Raw genomic sequence first — 19763 nt, 5'->3', positions numbered from 1 at the left:
AGTGGGGCCTATAGCTGGGCTTTATGGCAACTCAATTCACCCCAGTTGGGTCTATAGCTGGACTTTATGGTAACTCAATTCACCCCAGTGGGGTCTATAGCTGGGCTTTATGGTAACTCAATTCACCCCAGTGGGGTCTATAGCTGGGCTTTATGGTAACTCAATTCACCCCAGTAGGGCCTATAGCTGGGCTTTACGGTAACTCAATTCACCCCAGTGGAGTCTATAGCTGGACTTTATGGTAACTCAATTCACCCCAGTGGGGTCTATAGCTGGACTTTATGGTAACTCAATTCACCCCAGTGGAGTCTATAGCTGGGCTTTATGGTAACTCAATTCACCCCAGTGGGGTCTATAGCTGGGCTTTATGGCTGTCTCAATTCACCCCAGTGGGGTCTATAGCTGGGCTTTATGGCAACTCAATTCACCCCAGTGGGGTCTAAAGCTGGACTTTATGGTAACTCAATTCACCCCAGTTGGGTCTATAGCTGGGCTTTATGGCTGTCTCAATTCACCCCAGTGGGGCCTATAGCTGGGCTTTATGGTAACTCAATTCACCCCAGTGGGGTCTATAGCTGGGCTTTATGGCTGTCTCAATTCACCCCAGTGGGGTCTATAGCTGGGCTTTATGGCTGTCTCAATTCACCCCAGTGGGGTCTATAGCTGGGCTTTATGGCTGTCTCAATTCACCCCAGTGGGGTCTATAGCTGGGCTTTATGGCTGTCTCAATTCACCCCAGTGGGGCCTATAGCTGGGCTTTATGGCTGTCTCAATTCACCCCAGTACGGTCTATAGCTGGGCTTTTTGGCTGTCTCAATTCACCCCAGTGGGGCCTATAGCTGGGCTTTATGTTAACTCAATTCACCCCAGTGGGGTCTATAGCTGGGCTTTATGGCTGTCTCAATTCACCCCAGTGGGGTCTATAGCTGGGCTTTATGGTAACTCAATTCACCTCAGTGGGGTCTATAGCTGGGCTTTATGGCTGTCTCAATTCACCCCAGTGGGGTCTATAGCTGGGCTTTATGGTAACTCAATTCACCCCAGTGGGGCCTAAAGCTGGGCTTTATGGCTGTCTCAATTCACCCCAGTGGGGTCTATAGCTGGGCTTTATGGTAACTCAATTCACCCCAGTGGGGTCTATAGCTGGGCTTTATGGTAACTCAATTCACCCCAGTGGGGTCTATAGCTGGGCTTTATGGTAACTCAATTCACCCCAGTGGGGTCTATAGCTGTTCTTTATGGCTGTCTCAATTCACCCCAGTGGGGTCTATAGCTGGGCTTTATGGTAACTCAATTCACCCCAGTGGAGTCTATAGCTGGGCTTTATGGTAACTCAATTCACCCCAGTGGGGCCTATAGCTGGGCTTTATGGTAACTCAATTCACCCCAGTAGGGTCTATAGCTGGGCTTTATGGCTGTCTCAATTCACCCCAGTGGGGTCTATAGCTGGGCTTTATGGTAACTCAATTCACCCCAGTGGGGTCTATAGCTGGGCTTCATGGCTGTCTCAATTCACCCCAGTAGGGTCTATAGCTGGGCTTTATGGTAACTCAATTCACCCCAGTGGGGCCTATAGCTGGGCTTTATGGCAACTCAATTCACCCCAGTGGGGTCTATAGCTGGACTTTATGGTAACTCAATTCACCCCAGTGGGGTCTATAGCTGGGCTTTATGGTAACTCAATTCACCCCAGTGGGGTCTATAGCTGGGCTTTATGGTAACTCAATTCACCCCAGTGGGGTCTATAGCTGGGCTTTATGGCTGTCTCAATTCACCCCAGTGGGGTCTATAGCTGGGCTTTATGGTAACTCAATTCACCCCAGTGGAGTCTATAGCTGGGCTTTATGGTAACTCAATTCACCCCAGTGGGGTCTATAGCTGGGCTTTATGGTAACTCAATTCACCCCAGTGGGGCCTATAGCTGGGCTTTATGGCTGTCTCAATTCACCCCAGTGGGGTCTATAGCTGGGCTTTATGGTAACTCAATTCACCTCAGTGGGGTCTATAGCTGGGCTTTATGGCTGTCTCAATTCACCCCAGTGGGGTCTATAGCTGGGCTTTATCGTAACTCAATTCACCCCAGTGGGGCCTATAGCTGGGCTTTATGGCAACTCAATTCACCCCAGTGGGGTCTAAAGCTGGACTTTATGGTAACTCAATTCACCCCAGTTGGGTCTATAGCTGGGCTTTATGGCTGTCTCAATTCACCCCAGTGGGGCCTATAGCTGGGCTTTATGGTAACTCAATTCACCCCAGTGGGGTCTATAGCTGGGCTTTATGGCTGTCTCAATTCACCCCAGTGGGGTCTATAGCTGGGCTTTATGGCTGTCTCAATTCACCCCAGTGGGGTCTATAGCTGGGCTTTATGGCTGTCTCAATTCACCCCAGTGGGGTCTATAGCTGGGCTTTATGGCTGTCTCAATTCACCCCAGTGGGGCCTATAGCTGGGCTTTATGGCTGTCTCAATTCACCCCAGTACGGTCTATAGCTGGGCTTTTTGGCTGTCTCAATTCACCCCAGTGGGGCCTATAGCTGGGCTTTATGTTAACTCAATTCACCCCAGTGGGGTCTATAGCTGGGCTTTATGGCTGTCTCAATTCACCCCAGTGGGGTCTATAGCTGGGCTTTATGGTAACTCAATTCACCCCAGTGGGGTCTATAGCTGGGCTTTATGGCTGTCTCAATTCACCCCAGTGGGGTCTATAGCTGGGCTTTATGGTAACTCAATTCACCCCAGTGGGGCCTAAAGCTGGGCTTTATGGCTGTCTCAATTCACCCCAGTGGGGTCTATAGCTGGGCTTTATGGTAACTCAATTCACCCCAGTGGGGTCTATAGCTGGGCTTTATGGTAACTCAATTCACCCCAGTGGGGTCTATAGCTGGGCTTTATGGTAACTCAATTCACCCCAGTGGGGTCTATAGCTGTTCTTTATGGCTGTCTCAATTCACCCCAGTGGGGTCTATAGCTGGGCTTTATGGTAACTCAATTCACCCCAGTGGAGTCTATAGCTGGGCTTTATGGTAACTCAATTCACCCCAGTGGGGCCTATAGCTGGGCTTTATGGTAACTCAATTCACCCCAGTAGGGTCTATAGCTGGGCTTTATGGCTGTCTCAATTCACCCCAGTGGGGTCTATAGCTGGGCTTTATGGTAACTCAATTCACCCCAGTGGGGTCTATAGCTGGGCTTTATGGCTGTCTCAATTCACCCCAGTAGGGTCTATAGCTGGGCTTTATGGTAACTCAATTCACCCCAGTGGGGCCTATAGCTGGGCTTTATGGCAACTCAATTCACCCCAGTTGGGTCTATAGCTGGACTTTATGGTAACTCAATTCACCCCAGTGGGGTCTATAGCTGGGCTTTATGGTAACTCAATTCACCCCAGTGGGGTCTATAGCTGGGCTTTATGGTAACTCAATTCACCCCAGTAGGGCCTATAGCTGGGCTTTACGGTAACTCAATTCACCCCAGTGGAGTCTATAGCTGGACTTTATGGTAACTCAATTCACCCCAGTGGGGTCTATAGCTGGACTTTATGGTAACTCAATTCACCCCAGTGGAGTCTATAGCTGGGCTTTATGGTAACTCAATTCACCCCAGTGGGGTCTATAGCTGGGCTTTATGGCTGTCTCAATTCACCCCAGTGGGGTCTATAGCTGGGCTTTATGGTAACTCAATTCACCTCAGTGGGGTCTATAGCTGGGCTTTATGGCTGTCTCAATTCACCCCAGTAGGGTCTATAGCTGGGCTTTATGGCTGTAAAGCTACTGTATATACTGAAGAGCTGTCAAGGTACTATTGTCCAGGGCTCTTCGACCCTGTTCCTGTATAACTACCCTCGTGAAGAGCTTTCAATGTACTATGGACCAGGGCTCTTCAATTCTCTATAGGATACTATGGACACTTAAGAATACATACAGAAGAATTAACATGCAGAAGTGTTCATTTTTAAAGCTAGAAACTGCCACTTACGTTTGGGATGTTACAACAACGAATACGTGTGTTTCAGTGCACTCTCGATGGAACAGAATATGTACTTCACATTCAGCACCTTCGCGACACTGCTGACCGTTCGTCAACAAAATAAACACAACAGAAGTGTTGGGGGCGAACAGTGGTGCTTGTTCCCCTACTGAGGATTCCATCTTTAAGTGAAACAATAACAAAGGGGTCAAGTCTCCTCTTAAAGCTGAGGGATGGGGGCTGGAGAAATGTAACTACTTTCAAATTCATCAACGGAGCTATGGATGGAATGACTGACCATCCATGATATTAAAATGATAGTTTTAGCTATGGTTTGAGGCTGTTTAGTGTGTGTTTACATGTACGTTATTTACAAACATTTAGAGGTAAACAAGATTCTATTTTGGGTGCTGACGCTGTACGACAGTTGAACTAAGCTCATGAAGCATTTATAAGTGATATTCTTTAAGAATCAATGGTCATATATCATTAGTTAAGTTAAAAAATGTATATTGCCACTAAGGACTGTATCTTTAAAGCCCGTAGCATGAGGTACTGTGAAGACATTACCATTAGCTGTCTGTCTGCTTTGGAGGAATATTTGGGGATATTCCTTGTCATACCTGACACATCCCAAGCTGTCTCCCAGGTGAGAGACACACAGTGAGGCAACATGAGGTTTCTCTACTGGTGTGAAATGGAGAGGAATCATGGTCCTATATAACTGTTGCTGCTGCATTACAGAGTAAAACACACACACACTCTCACACACACACACGGTGTTCTGTACTCATGTTCACACGGTCTTTTCCCAGCGTCCTCTTTGAATCGCACTCCATTTCCGTTTCTTTCAACATTGTGTCAGAAATGCTCACATTTCTCGGACACATACATACACATGGACACATACATACACACACGCATGGACACATACATACATACACATGGACACATACATACATACACATGGACACATACATACACGCATGGACACATACACACACGCATGGACACATACATACATACATACACGCATGGACACATACATACATACATACATACATGGACACATACACACACGCATGGACACATACATACACATGGACACATACATACACACGGACACATACATACACGCACGGACACATACACGCACGGACACATACACAACGCATGGACACATACATACACACGGACACATACATACACACGGACACATACATACACGCATGGACACATACATACAGTACCAGTCAAAAGTTTGGACACACCTACTTATCCAGGGTTTTTCTTTATTTTTAATATTTTCTACATTGTAGAATAATAGTGAAGTCATCAAAACTATGAAATTTGTATTTATTTATTTAACCAGGTAGGCAAGTTGAGAACAAGTTAACATTTACAACTGCGACCTGGCCAAGATAAAGCAAAGCAGTTCGACACATACAACACAGTTACACATGGAGTAAAACAAACATACAGTCAATAATATAGTAGAAAAATAAGTCTATATACAATGTGAGCAAATGAGGTGAGATAAGGGAGGTAAAGGCAAAAAAGGCCATGGTGGCAAAGTAAATACAATATAGCAAGTAAAACACTGGAATGGTAGATTTGTAGTGGAAGAAAGTGCAAAGGAGCAAAATAAATACAGTAGGGAAGAGGTAGTTGTTTGGGCTAAATTATAGATGGGCTATGTACAGGTGCAGTGGTGTGTGAGCTGCTCTGACAGCTGGTGCTTAAAGCTAGTGAGGGAGATAAGTGTTTCCAGTTTCAGAGTTTTTTTGTAGTTCGTTCCAGTCAATGGCAGCAGAGAACTGGAAGGAGAGACGGCCAAAGGAGGAATTGGCTTTGTGGGTGACCAGAGATATATATAAATAACATACATGGAATCGTGTAGTAACCAAAAAAGTGGTAAAGAAATCAAAATATATTTCATATTTCAGTTTCTTCAAATTAGCCACCCTTTGCCTTGATGACATCTTTGCACACTCTTGGCATTCTCTCAACCAGCTTCATGAGGTAGTCACCTGGAATGCATTTCAGTTAACAGGTGTGCCTTGTTTAAAGTTCATTTTGGAATTTCTTTCCTAGCATTTGAGCCAATCAGTTGTGTTGCGACAAGGTAGGGGTGATATACAAAAGATAACCCTATTTGGTAAAAGACCAAGTCCATATTATGGCAAGAACAGCTCAAATAATCAAAGAGAAATGACAGTCTATTATTACTTTAAGACTTGAAGGGCAGTATATGCGGAAAATTTCAAGAACTTTGAAAGTTTCTTCAAGTGCAGTTGCAAAAACCATCAAGCTCTATGATGAAACTGTCTCTCATGAGGATCGCCACTGGAAAGGAAGACCCAGAGTTACCTCTGCTGCGGATAAGTTCATTAGAGTTACCAGCATCAGAAATTACAGCCCAAATAAATGCTTCACAGAGTTCAAGTAACAGACACATCTCAACATCAACTGTTCAGAGGAGACTGCATGAATCAGGCCTTCATGGTCAAATTGCTGCAAAGAAACCACTACTAAAGGACACCAGTAAGAAGTGGACACTTGCTTCGGCCAAGAAACATGAGCAATGGACATTAGACCGGTAGAAATCTGTCCTTTGGTCTGATGAGTCCAAATTAGAGATTTTTGTTTCCAACCACTGTGTCTTTGTGAGCCGCAGAGTAGGTGAACGGATGATCTCTGCATGTGTGGTTCCCACCATGAAGCATGGAGGAGGAGGTGTAATGGTGTGGGGGTGCTTTGCTGGTGACACTGTCAGTGATTTATTTAGAATTCAAGGCACACTTAACCAGCATGGCTACCACAGCATTCTGCAGCGATATGCCATCCCATCTGGTTTGCGCTTAGTGGGCTATCATTTGTTTTTCAACAAGACAATGACCCAACACACCTCCAGGCTGTGTAAGGGCTATTTGACCAAGAAGGAGAGTGATGGAGTGTTGCATCAGATGACCTGGCCTCCACAATCACCCGACCTCAACTTAATTGAGATGGTTTGGGATGAGTTGGACTGCAGACTGAAGGAAAAGCAGCCAACAAGTGCTCAGCATATGTGGGTACTCCTTCAAGACTGTTGGAAAAGCATTCCAGGTGAAGCTGGGTGAGACAATGCCAAGAGTGTGAAAAGCTGTCAAGGCAAATCTAAAACATATTTTGATTTGTTGAACACTTTTTTTTTTTGGTTACTACATAATTCCATGTGTTATTTCATAGTTTTGATGTCTTCACTATTATTTTACAATGTAGAAAATAGTACAAATAAAGAAAAACCCTTGAATGAGTAGATGTGTCCAAACTTATGACTGACACTGTATATATGTGTGTGTGTGTATATATATATATATACATATATATATACATACATATATACATATATATATACATATATATATACATGTATGTATGTATGTATGTATGTGTGTGTGTGTGTGTGTGTGTGTGTGTGTGTGTGTGTGTGTGTGTGTGTGTGTATATATGTATATATGTGTATGTATGTATATATGTATATGTATGTATATATGTATATATATATGTATGTATATATGTATATGTATGTATGTATGTATGTATATGTATATATGTGTGTGTATATATATTATAGAAATATATATATATATTATATAAATATATATATATATTATATAAATATATTATATATATACCTACCTGTTTGAATAAATACATTTATTTATTTATTTATTCAAACAGGTTCTCATACACACATTTGTGGACACATTTGTTGTAGTGATGTGGGAAAATGCTGTTGGCACATGTGGGCCTAACAGATGTCTGCAGGGCTGTGAACATACATTCTGCCCTCATAGCCAGCTGTTCACACACACACACACACACTGGAATGTCTGGAGCACATTCCATTTGTATGCCTTGATATTGATTGTCTTTGTCTCTCTCCCCCCCCCCAGCCCTTCCCACTGGTGTCGTCCTCTAGGTGGATGGTGAAGAGAGGGGAGCTCACAGCCTTCGTGGAGGAGAACGGCATCTTCTCCAAGAAGACGTCACGGCAGCAGGTCTACTTCTTCCTCTTCAACGACGTCCTCATCCTCACCAGGAAGAAGAGGTGGGTCCAAAGTCTCACTAGCCAATCACAGTGAACTGCACATTTTCACTAGCCAGTCGCAGCCAATCCCACAGATAGGGAGGGTGGTGGTGATGAAGGGAAGTTTAGGTATGGTAGATATGACCATGGCAAGCTCAGATTCTCTGTAGGTCATTACGACAGAGTTATGTGCAGGAAACTCTGTCTTCATGTGTGTTGTCTCTCTGGTATGAGTCAAGTGTGACTTTGGAGTGTGACTTTGGAGTGTGACTTTGGAGTGTGATTTTGGAGTGTGACTTTGGAGTTTCCCAGAACAACAAACTGACAGGGGAAGCGTGGCCACGTGGCTCCCGTAACAGGGTGTGTCTTTTTGTTTTTATCTTTCACTTTCTCAGAAGATCTGGGTCCATTTCTGGGAAATGGTTGTGTTATTAGAGGGACTGTACTCATGGTAGATCTTAGTAATGAAAACCAAACTACTTCAGTCAGTTCAACTGTGAGGTCAACTACTGGAAGAAGGAGAGGAACCTTTAGGACAGGGCTTTATTAGCAGGTGTGATGGCCTGGCCGAACATACAAACCTGTCTCTATTGGTGTGCTCACAATCTATGTGTGTGTCTGTACATGTGTCTGTACGTGTCTGTACATGTGTCTGTACGTGTCTGTACATGTGTCTGTACGTGTGTCTGTACGTGTGTCTGTACGTGTCTGTGTATCTCTACTGAGCCTATGGATTTGCACATTGTCAGCAGGATCCGAATGGAAGCTTGTTTCACCCGAAAAAAACATTTCAGGAACATTCTGCGCGCCATCGATAAAGTATGCCTTCCTGGAAACTATATGGCTCTCATTCCTTCGTGGGTGTGCTTCTCATTTCCCCAAATCTCTTTTTTCATCTCCAGCTGTGTCTGAGACGGATCGTTCTGCCGCTCTCTCTCTCTCTCTCTCTCTCTCTCTCTCTAAATTACTGAAACCTTTTTGTTTGTGGGAATTGGATCCAAAGCAGCAGGCTCCAGGGGAATGGTTTCCAGGACTGACTGTCTGGGTGTTGTGAAGGTGTGTGTTTGTGTGGAATCGGTTCTGCTGTGGCACATTACTATACCTCTCTCTCTCTCTCTATCTCTCTCTATCGGTTTCTTTCTCTCTCTCTTTCTCTTACTATTTCTCTTTCTCTGCATGAACAGAAACAAATGCACTGGCTAGGCTAATTGGAAGCTAGGTCACGGTACATTAGGTGAACAGTAGAGCTTGACAGGGAGAGCCAACGTTAACCCTGGACTCCATGGTACTGGCCGGTCCCTCTTGGACGACCTTTTCTCATAGCCTCGTCTAGCCAGGGTGATTCTACTGCTGTTTGACCTGGCGAGGAGATGGCTCTGATGTGCACTTCCCCTGCCCATCTACCGATGTGTATTGTTGATTAACAAACAACTGGAAGTGGCTCCAGATAAAAGGATCTGCTAAATGACCTAAAATGTAACAAATTAAACAATTGTTGTAGAGAGATGCATTGCTGAGTGACACTACATACCCTACATTACTCATTTCATATGTATATACTGTACTCTATACCATCTACTGCATCTTGCCTATGCCGTTCGGCCATCGCTCATCCATATATTTATATATTCGTATTCATTCCTTTACACTTGTGTGTATAAGGTAGTTGTTGTGAATTTGTTATATTACTTGTTAGATATTACTGCACGGTCAGAACTAGAAGCACAAGCATTTCGCTACACTCACATTAACATCTGCTAACCATGTGTATATGACCAATAAAATGTGATTCTCTGTTCAGGAAAACCCTATACCCACAGGAACACTTGTGTAACAACTCACCACTACTACACAGCAGCTGGCCTCTCCTCCTCTCCCCCACCCTCTCCTCTTCATCTGCTCTTCTCCCCTTCCTCTCCCCCACCCTCTCCTCTTCTCCCCCACCCTCTCCTCTTCATCTGCTCTTCTCCCCTTCCTCTCCCCCACCCTCTCCTCTTCTCCCCCACCCTCTCCTCTTCATCTGCTCTTCTCCCCTTCCTCTCCCCCACCCTCTCCTCCTCTCCCCCACCCTCTCCTCTTCATCTGCTCTTCTCCCCTTCCTCTCCCCCACCCTCTCCTCTTCTCCCCCACCCTCTCCTCTTCATCTCCTCCTCTACCCCACCCTCTCCTCTTCTCCCCCACCCTCTCCTCTTCTCCCCTTCCTCTTCATCTCCTCTTCTCCCCCACCCTCTCCTCTTCTCCCCCACCCTCTCCTCTTCTCCCCCACCCTCTCCTCTTCATCTGCTCTTCTCCCCTTCCTCTCCCCCACCCTCTCCTCTTCTCCCCCACCCTCTCCTCTTCATCTCCTCCTCTCCCCCACCCTCTCCTCTTCTCCCCCACCCTCTCCTCTTCATCTGCTCTTCTCCCCTTCCTCTCCCCCACCCTCTCCTCTTCTCCCCCACCATCTCCTCTTCATCTGCTCTTCTCCCCTTCCTCTCCCCCACCCTCTCCTCTTCATCTGCTCTTCTCCCCTTCCTCTCCCCCACCCTCTCCTCTTCTCCCCCACCCTCTCCTCTTCATCTCCTCCTCTCCCCACCCTCTCCTCTTCATCTGCTCTTCTCCCCTTCCTCTCCCCCACCCTCTCCTCTTCTCCCCCACCCTCTCCTCTTCATCTCCTCCTCTCCCCCACCCTCTCCTCTTCATCTCCTCCTCTCCCCCACCCTCTCCTCTTCATCTGCTCTTCTCCCCTTCCTCTCCCCCACCCTCTCCTCTTCTCCCCCACCCTCTCCTCTTCATCTGCTCTTCTCCCCTTCCTCTCCCCCACCCTCTCCTCTTCTCCCCCACCATCTCCTCTTCATCTGCTCTTCTCCCCTTCCTCTCCCCCCACCCTCTCCTCTTCTCCCCCACCCTCTCCTCTTCATCTGCTCTTCTCCCCTTCCTCTCCCCCACCCTCTCCTCTTCTCCCCCACCCTCTCCTCTTCATCTCCTCCTCTCCCCCACCCTCTCCTCTTCATCTGCTCTTCTCCCCTTCCTCTCCCCCACCCTCTCCTCTTCTCCTCCTCTCCTCTCCCCTTCCTCTTCATCTGCTCTTCTCCCTCACCCTCTCCTCCCCTTCCTCTCCTCTTCTCACCCTCTTCTCCTCTTCCTCACCCTCTCCTATTTTCCCCTTCCTCTCCTCTTCATCCCCTCTCCCTCACCCTCTTATCCTCTTCATCTTCTCCTCTCCCTCACCCTCCTCTTCCTCACCCTCTCCTCTTTTTTTCTCTCACCTTTCCTTCCCTCCCTCTGCTTTTTCCCCCTCTGTCTTCTCTCTTCCAAGCCTAATCTCCCATCTTTGTTTGTTTGAGCTCTGTGGGTCTGACATTTAGTGACCATTTTGGTATCTTCTGGAAACAAAGTTCGTATTATAAGGAGGATGGGATCCACCCAGATCATTTGGGTTTTTGGATCCTTTCACAGCATTATAAGGCTGCGTTGCGACAATGACAATGTACATTATCCCAGGGGTGTTGGAAGATCAACTCTTCCCAGTAAAGCAATGACAACAGTCAAGCATCCCAGAAAAGTGTTTAAAAATAGCCCACGTTAAAACATTCCTGTAAAGCTTAGAGGATGTCATGTTAAATAGTGTTGAAGTAATATGGCTACAGGTTAATCTGTCTCACCTGATAATGTGTGAAATGCTTGATAATGTATGTGATATCACACGAGGTATGTTTTCTGGGTGATTTAAATATTGACTGGCTTTCATCAAGCTGCCTACTCAAGAAAAAGCTTCAAACTGTAACCAGTACCTGGAAGCTGGTTCAGGTTATCAGTCTACCTACCAGGGTAGTGGCAGGACACATACTAAATACAACATCTCAGTATTGAGCACCAGGACATTCTTCTCTCTCTGTCTCTCTCTCATATATATTCAATTCATGGGGTTTTATTGGCTTGGGAAACGTATGTTTACATTGCCGAAGCAAGATAAATAGACAGGAAATAAACCTTTTCTTTTACAGTAATCATTACACTCACATTAAAAAATAATAATAATAATAATAATATAGACAATTTAAATATGACATTATTGGCTATCAGTGTGCAAATAGTTGAAATAAACAGATAAATATATATTTACAATGGTGTTTGTTCTCCACTGGTTACCCTTTTCTGCTGTGATGGCCCTACAACTTCAGTCTGCCAACAGATGACTCTCCCCCTCTCTCTCTCGCTCTCTCTCTCCCTCTCTGTCTCTCTCGCTCTCTGTCTCTCATTCTCCCTCTCGCTCTCTCTCTCTCTCTCACCCTCAGTGAGGACAGCTACGCAGTGATAGACTATGCTCTGAGGGGCCAAATTTGGGTGGGACCATGCCAGGCCGAGGATGTCAACCTATCACCCGTCAGAAGCACCTCTGGAATGCTGACATCACGGCAGCCTGGGGCCAGCCACCTCTTCCGCCTGCGTTTCCGTAGCAACCACTCCGGAGACAAGGTACCCATGGTCCTGGGGGTGGAGCTAATGTAAGTGTCACCTTCTAGTGTGCGACCCTTGGCCTTTGTTTGTTTCTTTCTATCACTCTCTCTGTGCTGGGTCCTATCTGGGTCCTCCTCTCTCTCTCTGAGCTGGGTCCTATCTGGGTCCTCCTCTCTCTGACTTGGGTCCTCTTGTCTTTCTGAGCTGGGTCCTATCTGGGTCCTCCTCTCTCTGAGCTGGGTACTAGCTGGGTCCTCTCTCTCTCTCTCTCTCTCTCTCTCTCTCTCTGAGCTGGGTCCTATCTGGGTCCTCCTCTCTCTGAGCTGGGTACTAGCTGGGGTCCCTCTCTCTCTCTCTCGTCTGAGCTGGGTACTAGCTGGGTCCTCTCTCTCTCTCTGAGCTGGGTCCTCTCACTCTCTCTCTCTGAGCTGGGTCCTAGCTGGGTCCTCTCTCTCTCTCTCTCTCTTCTCTCTCTCTGAGCTGGGTACTAGCTGGGTCCTCTCTCTCTCTCTCTCTCTCTCTCTCTCTCTGAGCTGGGTCCTAGCTGGGCCCTCTCTCTCTCTCTCTCTCTCTCTCTCTCTCTCTCTCTCTCTCTCTCTCTCTCTCTCTCTCTCTCTCTCTCTCTCTCTCTCTCTCTCTCTCTCTCTGAGCTGGGTACTAGCTGGGTCCTCTCTCTCTCTCTCTCTCTCTCTCTATGCTGGGTCCTATCTGGGTCCTCCTCTCTCTCTCTGAGCTGGGTCCTATCTGGGTCCTCCTCTCTCTGAGCTGGGTACTAGCTGGGTCCTCTCTCTCTCTCTGAGCTGGGTCCTCTCACTCTCTCTCTCTGAGCTGGGTACTAGCTGGGTCCTCTCTCTCTCTCTCTCTCTCTCTCTCTCTCTCTGAGCTGGGTCCTAGCTGGGTCCTCTCTCTCTCTCTCTATCTCTCTCTCTGAGCTGGGTACTAGCTGGGTCCTCTCTCTCTCTCTCTCTCTCTCTCTCTCTCTCTCTGAGCTGGGTCCTAGCTGGGCCCTCTCTCTCTCTCTCTCTCTCTCTCTCTCTCTCTCTCTCTCTCTCTCTCTCTCTCTCTCTCTCTCTCTCTCTCTCTCTGAGCTGGGTACTAGCTGGGTCCTCTCTCTCTCTCTCTGAGCTGGGTACTAGCTGGGTCCTCTCTCTCTCTCTCTCTCTCTCTCTCTCTCTCTCTGTGCTGGGTCCTATCTGGGTCCTCCTCTCTCTCTCTGAGCTGGGTCCTATCTGGGTCCTCCTCTCTCTGACTTGGGTCCTCTTGTCTTTCTGAGCTGGGTCCTATCTGGGACCTTCTCTCTCTGAGCTGGGTACTAGCTGGGTCCTCTCTCTCTCTCTCTCTCTCTCTCTCTCTCTCTCTCTCTCTCTGAGCTGGGTCCTCTCTCTCTCTGAGCTGGGTCCTCTCTCTCTCTCTCTCTCTCTGAGCTGGGTACTAGCTGGGTCCTCTCTCTCTCTCTCTCTCTGAGCTGGGTACTAGCTGGGTCCTCTCTCTCTCTCTGAGCTGGGTCCTAGCTGGGTCCTCTCTCTCTGAGCTGGGTACTAGCTGGGTCCTCTCTCTCTCTCTCTCTCTCTGAGCTGGGTCCTCTCTCTCTCTCTCTGAGCTGGGTACTAGCTGGGTCCTCTCTCTCTCTCTCTCTCTCTCTCTCTCTCTCTCTCTCTCTCTCTCTCTCTGAGTCCTAGCTGGGTCCTCTCTCTCTCTCTCTCTCTCTCTCTCTCTCTGAGCTGGGTACTAGCTGGGTCCTCTCTCTCTCTCTCTGAGCTGGGTCCTCTCTCTCTCTCTCTCTCTCTCTCTTTCTGAGCTGGGTACTAGCTGGGTCCTCTCTCTCTCTCTCTCTGAGCTGGGTCCTCTCTCTCTCTCTCTCTGAGCTGGGTCCTCTCTCTCTCTCTCTCTCTCTCTCTCTGAGCTGGGTCCTCTCTCTCTCTGAGCTGGGTCCTAGCTGGGTCCTCTCTCTCTCTCTCTCTCTCTGAGCTGGGTCCTCTCTCTCTCTCTCTCTGAGCTGGGTCCCTCTCTCTCTCTCTCTCTCTCTCTCTCTCTCTCTCTCTGAGCTGGGTCCCCTCTCTCTCTCTCTCTCTCTCTCTGAGCTGGGTACTAGCTGGGTCCTCTCTCTTTCTCTCTCTCTGAGCTGAGTACTAGCTGGGTCCTCTCTCTCTCTCTCTCTCTGAGCTGGGTCCTAGCTGGGTCCTCTCTCTCTCTCTCTGAGCTGGGTCCTAGCTGGGTCCTCTCTCTCTGAGCTGGGTACTAGCTGGGTCCTCTCTCTCTCTCTGAGCTGGGTACTAGCTGGGTCCTCTCTCTCTCTCTCTCTGAGCTGGGTACTAGCTGGGTCCTCTCTCTCTCTCTCTCTGAGCTGGGTCCTAGCTGGGTCCTCTCTCTCTGAGCTGTGTCCTAGCTGGGTCCTCTCTCTCTGAGCTGGGTACTAGCTGGGTCCTCTCTCTCTCTCTCTGAGCTGGGTACTAGCTGGGTCCTCTCTCTCTCTCTCTGAGCTGGGTCCTAGCTGGGTCCTCTCTCTCTGAGCTGGGTCCTAGCTGGGTCCTCTCTCTCTGAGCTGGGTACTAGCTGGGTCCTCTCTCTCTGAGCTGGGTACTAGCTGGGTCCTTCACGATCTGTCTCTTTCCTACATTGTTTGCTATTCACTTCATACTTCTGTCAGTTGGGTGAAATATGAGGTTCCCTGGGAGTGTGTAGGCATGTGTGTTCCATCAGGAACTGGTTTCTTTATGTACAGTTGAAGTCAGAAGTTTACATACACTTAGTTTGGAGTCATTAAAACTCGTTTTTCAACCACTCCACAAATGTCTTGTTAACAAACTATGGTTTTGGCAAGTCGGTTAGGACATCTGCTTTGTGCATTACACAAGTCATTTTTACACCAATTGTTTACAGACAGATTATTTCACTTATAATTCACTGTATCACAATTCCAGTGGGTCAGAAGTTTACATACACTAAGTTGACTGTGCCTTTAAACAGCTTGGAAAATTCCAGAAAATGATGTCATGGCTTTAGAAGGTTCTGATAAGCTAATTGACATCATTTGAGTCAATTGGAGGTCTACCTGTGGATGTATTTCAAGGTCTACCTTCAAACTCAGTGCCACTTTGCTTGACATCTTGGGGAAATCTAAATAAATCAGCCAAGACCTCAGAAAAAAAATTGTAGACCTCCAGAAGTCTGGTTCATCCTTGGGAGCAATTTCCAAACGCCTGAAGGTACCACGTTCATCTGTACAAACAATAGTACGCAAGTATAAACACCATGAGACCATGCAGCCGTCATACCGCTCAGGAAGGAGACGTGTTCTGTCTCCTAGAGATGAACGTACTTTGGTGAGAAAAGTGCAAATCAATCCCAGAACAACATCAAAGGACCTTGTGAAGATGCTGGAGGAAACAGGTACAAAAGTATCTATATCCACAGTAAAACAAGTCCTATATCGACATAACCTGAAAGGCCGCTCAGCAAGGAAGAAGCCACTGCTCCAAACCACCACAAAAAATACAGACTATGGTTTGCAACTGCACATGGGGACGAAATGTCCTCTGGTCTGATGAAACAAAAATGGAACTGTTTGACCATAATGACCATCGTTTTGTTTGGAGGAGAAAGGGGGATGCTTGCAAACGGAAGAACACTATCCCAAACGTGAAGCATGGGGGTGGCAGCATCATGTTGTGCGGGTGCTTTGCTGGAGGAGGGACTGGTGCACTTCACAAAACTAGATGGCATCATGAGGAAAGGAAAATGATGTGGATATATTGAAGCAACATCTCAAGACATCAGTCAGAAAGTTAAAGCTTGGTCGCAAATGGGTCTTCCAAATGGAAAATGACCCCAAGCATACTTCCAAAGTTGTGGCAAAATAAGCCAATGTATTGGAGTGGCCATCACAAAGCCCTGACCTCAATCCTATAGAAAATTTGTGGGCAGAACTGAAAAAGTGTGAACGAGCAAGGAGGCCTACAAACCTGACTCATTTACACCAACTCTGTCAGGAGGAATGGGCCAAAATTCACCCAACTTATTGTGGGAAGCTTGTGGAAGCCTACCCAAAACGTTTGACCCAAGTAAAACGATTTAAAGGCAATGCTACCAAATACTAATTGAGTGTATGTAAACTTCTGACCCACTGGGAATGTGATGAAATAAATAAAAGCTTAAATAAATCATTCTCTCTACTATTATTCTGACATTTCACATTCTTAAAATAAAGTGGTGATCCTAACTGACCTAAAACAGGGATTTTTTACTAGGATTAAATGTCAGGAATTGTGAAAAACTGAGTTTAAATGTGTTTGGCTAAGGTGTATGTAAACTTCCGACTTCAACTGTATATCCCTCAGTGAATACATCTAATGGAATGGGCGTATTCAATCCCACAATGCCTTGATTGTGTTTTTTGTGTGTGTTTAGTGTGTGTGCGCACAAGTCACTCAGATCAAAGTCTACTCTGAGTTTATAGAGCCCACTTTTCTCTCTCTCTAAGACCCACTCTCACACACTGATCAAAGTCCCCTGGTATCAGCGTTTAAAGCCACCGCTCCTCGCAGCATTTCATTAACCCTCTCTACTCTGTTGTCTAAGTCCTCGGGGTAATGTTTACCCAAACACCTCACCTACAGTAGGTAGAAAACATCTGGCCTTACATATTTCTGCTTCTAATGGAATCATTTTCCCCTCAGCAAACACTGGCTATATAGGGAATCATTTTCCCCTCAGCAAACACTGGCTATATAGGGAATCATTTTCCCCTCAGCGAACACTGGCTATATAGGGAATCATTTTCCCCTCAGCAAACACTGGCTATATAGGGAATCATTTTCCCCTCAGCGAACACTGGCTATATAGGGAATCATTTTCCCCTCAACGAACACTGGCTATATAGGCAATAATTTTCCCCTCAGGGAACACTGGCTATATAGGGAATCATTTTCCCCTCAGGGAACACTGGCTATATAGGCAATCATTTTCCCCTCAGGGAACACTGGCTATATAGGCAATCATTTTCCCCTCAGGGAACACTGGCTATATAGGGAATCATTTTCCCCTCAACGAACACTGGCTATATAGGCAATCATTTTCCCCTCAGGGAACACTGGCTATATAGGGAATCATTTTCCCCTCAGGGAACACTGGCTATATAGGCAATCATTTTCCCCTCAGCAAACACTGGCTATATAGGGAATCATTTTCCCCTCAGCAAACACTGGCTATATAGGGAATCATTTTCCAGTGATGTAGCAGCCTATTTTGGGCAATAGTTTTACATCACTCAGACCCATTCTATAATTTAATATAGTAGCTGGGGGCTCTTCCTCTGTATGGTTATGGAGAATGCAGTGAGTTGAGTTCCAGGTGCAACAGAGGAATGTAAGTAGATGCAGGCTTCCTGATTTAGATATATAGACACTTATACATTCCACTCTACTGAAGTCGAGTCATTTTTTTAAGTCATTTTTATTTGTGAACTTTCTCTCTCTCAATTCAATTCAAGAGGCTTTATTGTCATGGGAAACGTATGTTAACATTGCTAAAGCAAGTGAAATAGATAATAAACAAAAGTGAAATAAAAAGTGAACAATGAACAGTAAATATTACTCACAAAAGTTCAAAAGAAATAAAGACATTTCAAAGGTCATATTATGTCTATATACAGTGTTGTAATGATGTGCAAATAGTTAAAGTACAAAAGAGAAAATAAATAAACATAAATATAGGTTGTATTTACAATGGTGTTTGTTCTTCACTGGTTGTCCTTTTCTTGTGGCAACAGGTCACAAATCTTGCTGCTGTGATGTCACACTGTGGTATTTCACCCAGTAGATATGGGAGTTTATCAAAATCGGGTTTGTTTTTTCAAATTCTTTGTGGATCTCTGTAATCTGAGGGAAATATGTGTCTCTAATATGGTCATACATTTGGCAGGAGGTTAGGAAGTGCATCTCAGTTTCCACCTCATTTTGTGGGCAGTGTGCACATAGCCTGTCTTCTCTTGAGAGCCAGGTCTGCCTACGGCGGCCTTTCTCAATAGCAAGGCTATGCTCACTGAGTCTGTACCACAGGAGGTTGGTGGCACCTTAATTTGGGAGGACGGGCTCATGCTAATGGCTGGAGCAAAATTTGTTGAATGGTATCAAATGCATCAAACACATGGTTTCCATAGTTTCCATGAGTTTGATAACATTCCATTCTCTCTGTTCTAGCCCTTTTATCATGACTCGTCCTCCCCTCAGCAGCCTCCACTGGTCTGTACATAGTCAAAGCTTTCCTTCATTTTGGGTCAGTCACAGTTGTAGAGCAGCCCCCGACGGGACGTGTCAACTGTATGCAATCATGTCCTCTGTGTTGTCTCTCCAGTCCCCATTGTCTCACCTCTGAGATAGAGACGCTACATCCTGATTGTCTGATATCAGATCGGTGGTTCATTTTACAGTAATACTATTGGTCAACAACTCAGATTACTCTCTCTCTCTCGCTCTCTATCTCTCGCTCTCATTTCATTTCAAGGGCTTTATTGGCATGGGAAACATGTTTACATTGCCAAAGAAAGTGAAACTAGATAATAATAATAATAAAGAATCAACAGTAAAAATTCCAAAATAATAGAGACATTTCAAATGTCATTATGTCTATATACAGTGTTGTAATGATGTGCAAATAAAGAAGAAAAAAACGTTTATTTAACCTTTTTTTAACTAGGCAAGTCAGTTAAGAACAAATTCTTATTTACAATGACGGCCTACCCAACCCGGACAACACTGGGCCAATTGTGCGCCGCCCTATGGGACTCCCAATCACGGCCGGATGTGATGCAGCCTGGATTCAAACCAGGTACTGTAGTGACGTCTCTTGCACTGAGATGCAGTGGCTTAGAGCGCTGCGCCACTCTGGAGCTCGAGTGGCGCAGTTAAAGAACAAAAGGGGAAATAAATTAGCATAAATATAGGTTGAATTTAATGGTGTTTTGTTCTTCACTGGTTACCTTTGTGGCCACAGGACAAATAGCTTGCTGCTGTGATGGTACACTGGTATTTCACCCAGTAGATATGGGAGTTTATCAAAAAAAAGTATTCGTTTTCAAATTCTTTGTGGATCTGTGTAATCTGAGTGAAATATGTGTCTCTAATATGGTCATACATTTGGCAGGAGGTTAGGAAGTGCAGCTCAGTTTCCACCTAATTTTGTGGGCAGTGTGCACATAGCCTGTCATCTCTTGAGAGCCAGGTCTGCCTACGGCGGCCTTTCTCAATAGCAAGGCTATGCTCACTAAGTCTGTACATTGTGAAATCA

General features: G+C 46.1%; 1 protein-coding gene across 3 annotated transcripts in view; it reads left to right on the top strand.

The window, feature by feature from the left end:
* LOC106581464 (uncharacterized) overlaps window positions 1-19763 on the top strand; it is a 163338-nt gene that overhangs the window by 124620 nt on the left and 18955 nt on the right. For 2 of the 3 annotated variants that reach the window (XM_045704055.2, XM_045704054.2), the window contains exons 11-12: window positions 7906-8060; window positions 12317-12526. In XM_045704055.2, the coding sequence (XP_045560011.2) occupies window positions 7906-8060; window positions 12317-12526 (365 nt within the window). The remainder of the gene's footprint in view (window positions 1-7905; window positions 8061-12316; window positions 12527-19763) is intronic. The other variant, XR_006761043.2, reaches the window with a different exon arrangement.

This window comes from Salmo salar, chromosome 20, assembly GCF_965601325.2.
Source record: "Salmo salar chromosome 20, fSalSal1, whole genome shotgun sequence".
In the NCBI taxonomy this organism is placed as follows: domain Eukaryota; kingdom Metazoa; phylum Chordata; class Actinopteri; order Salmoniformes; family Salmonidae; genus Salmo; species Salmo salar.
Note: the sequence above shows the minus strand (reverse complement) of the source record. Positions and strands in the feature narration are given on the sequence as shown.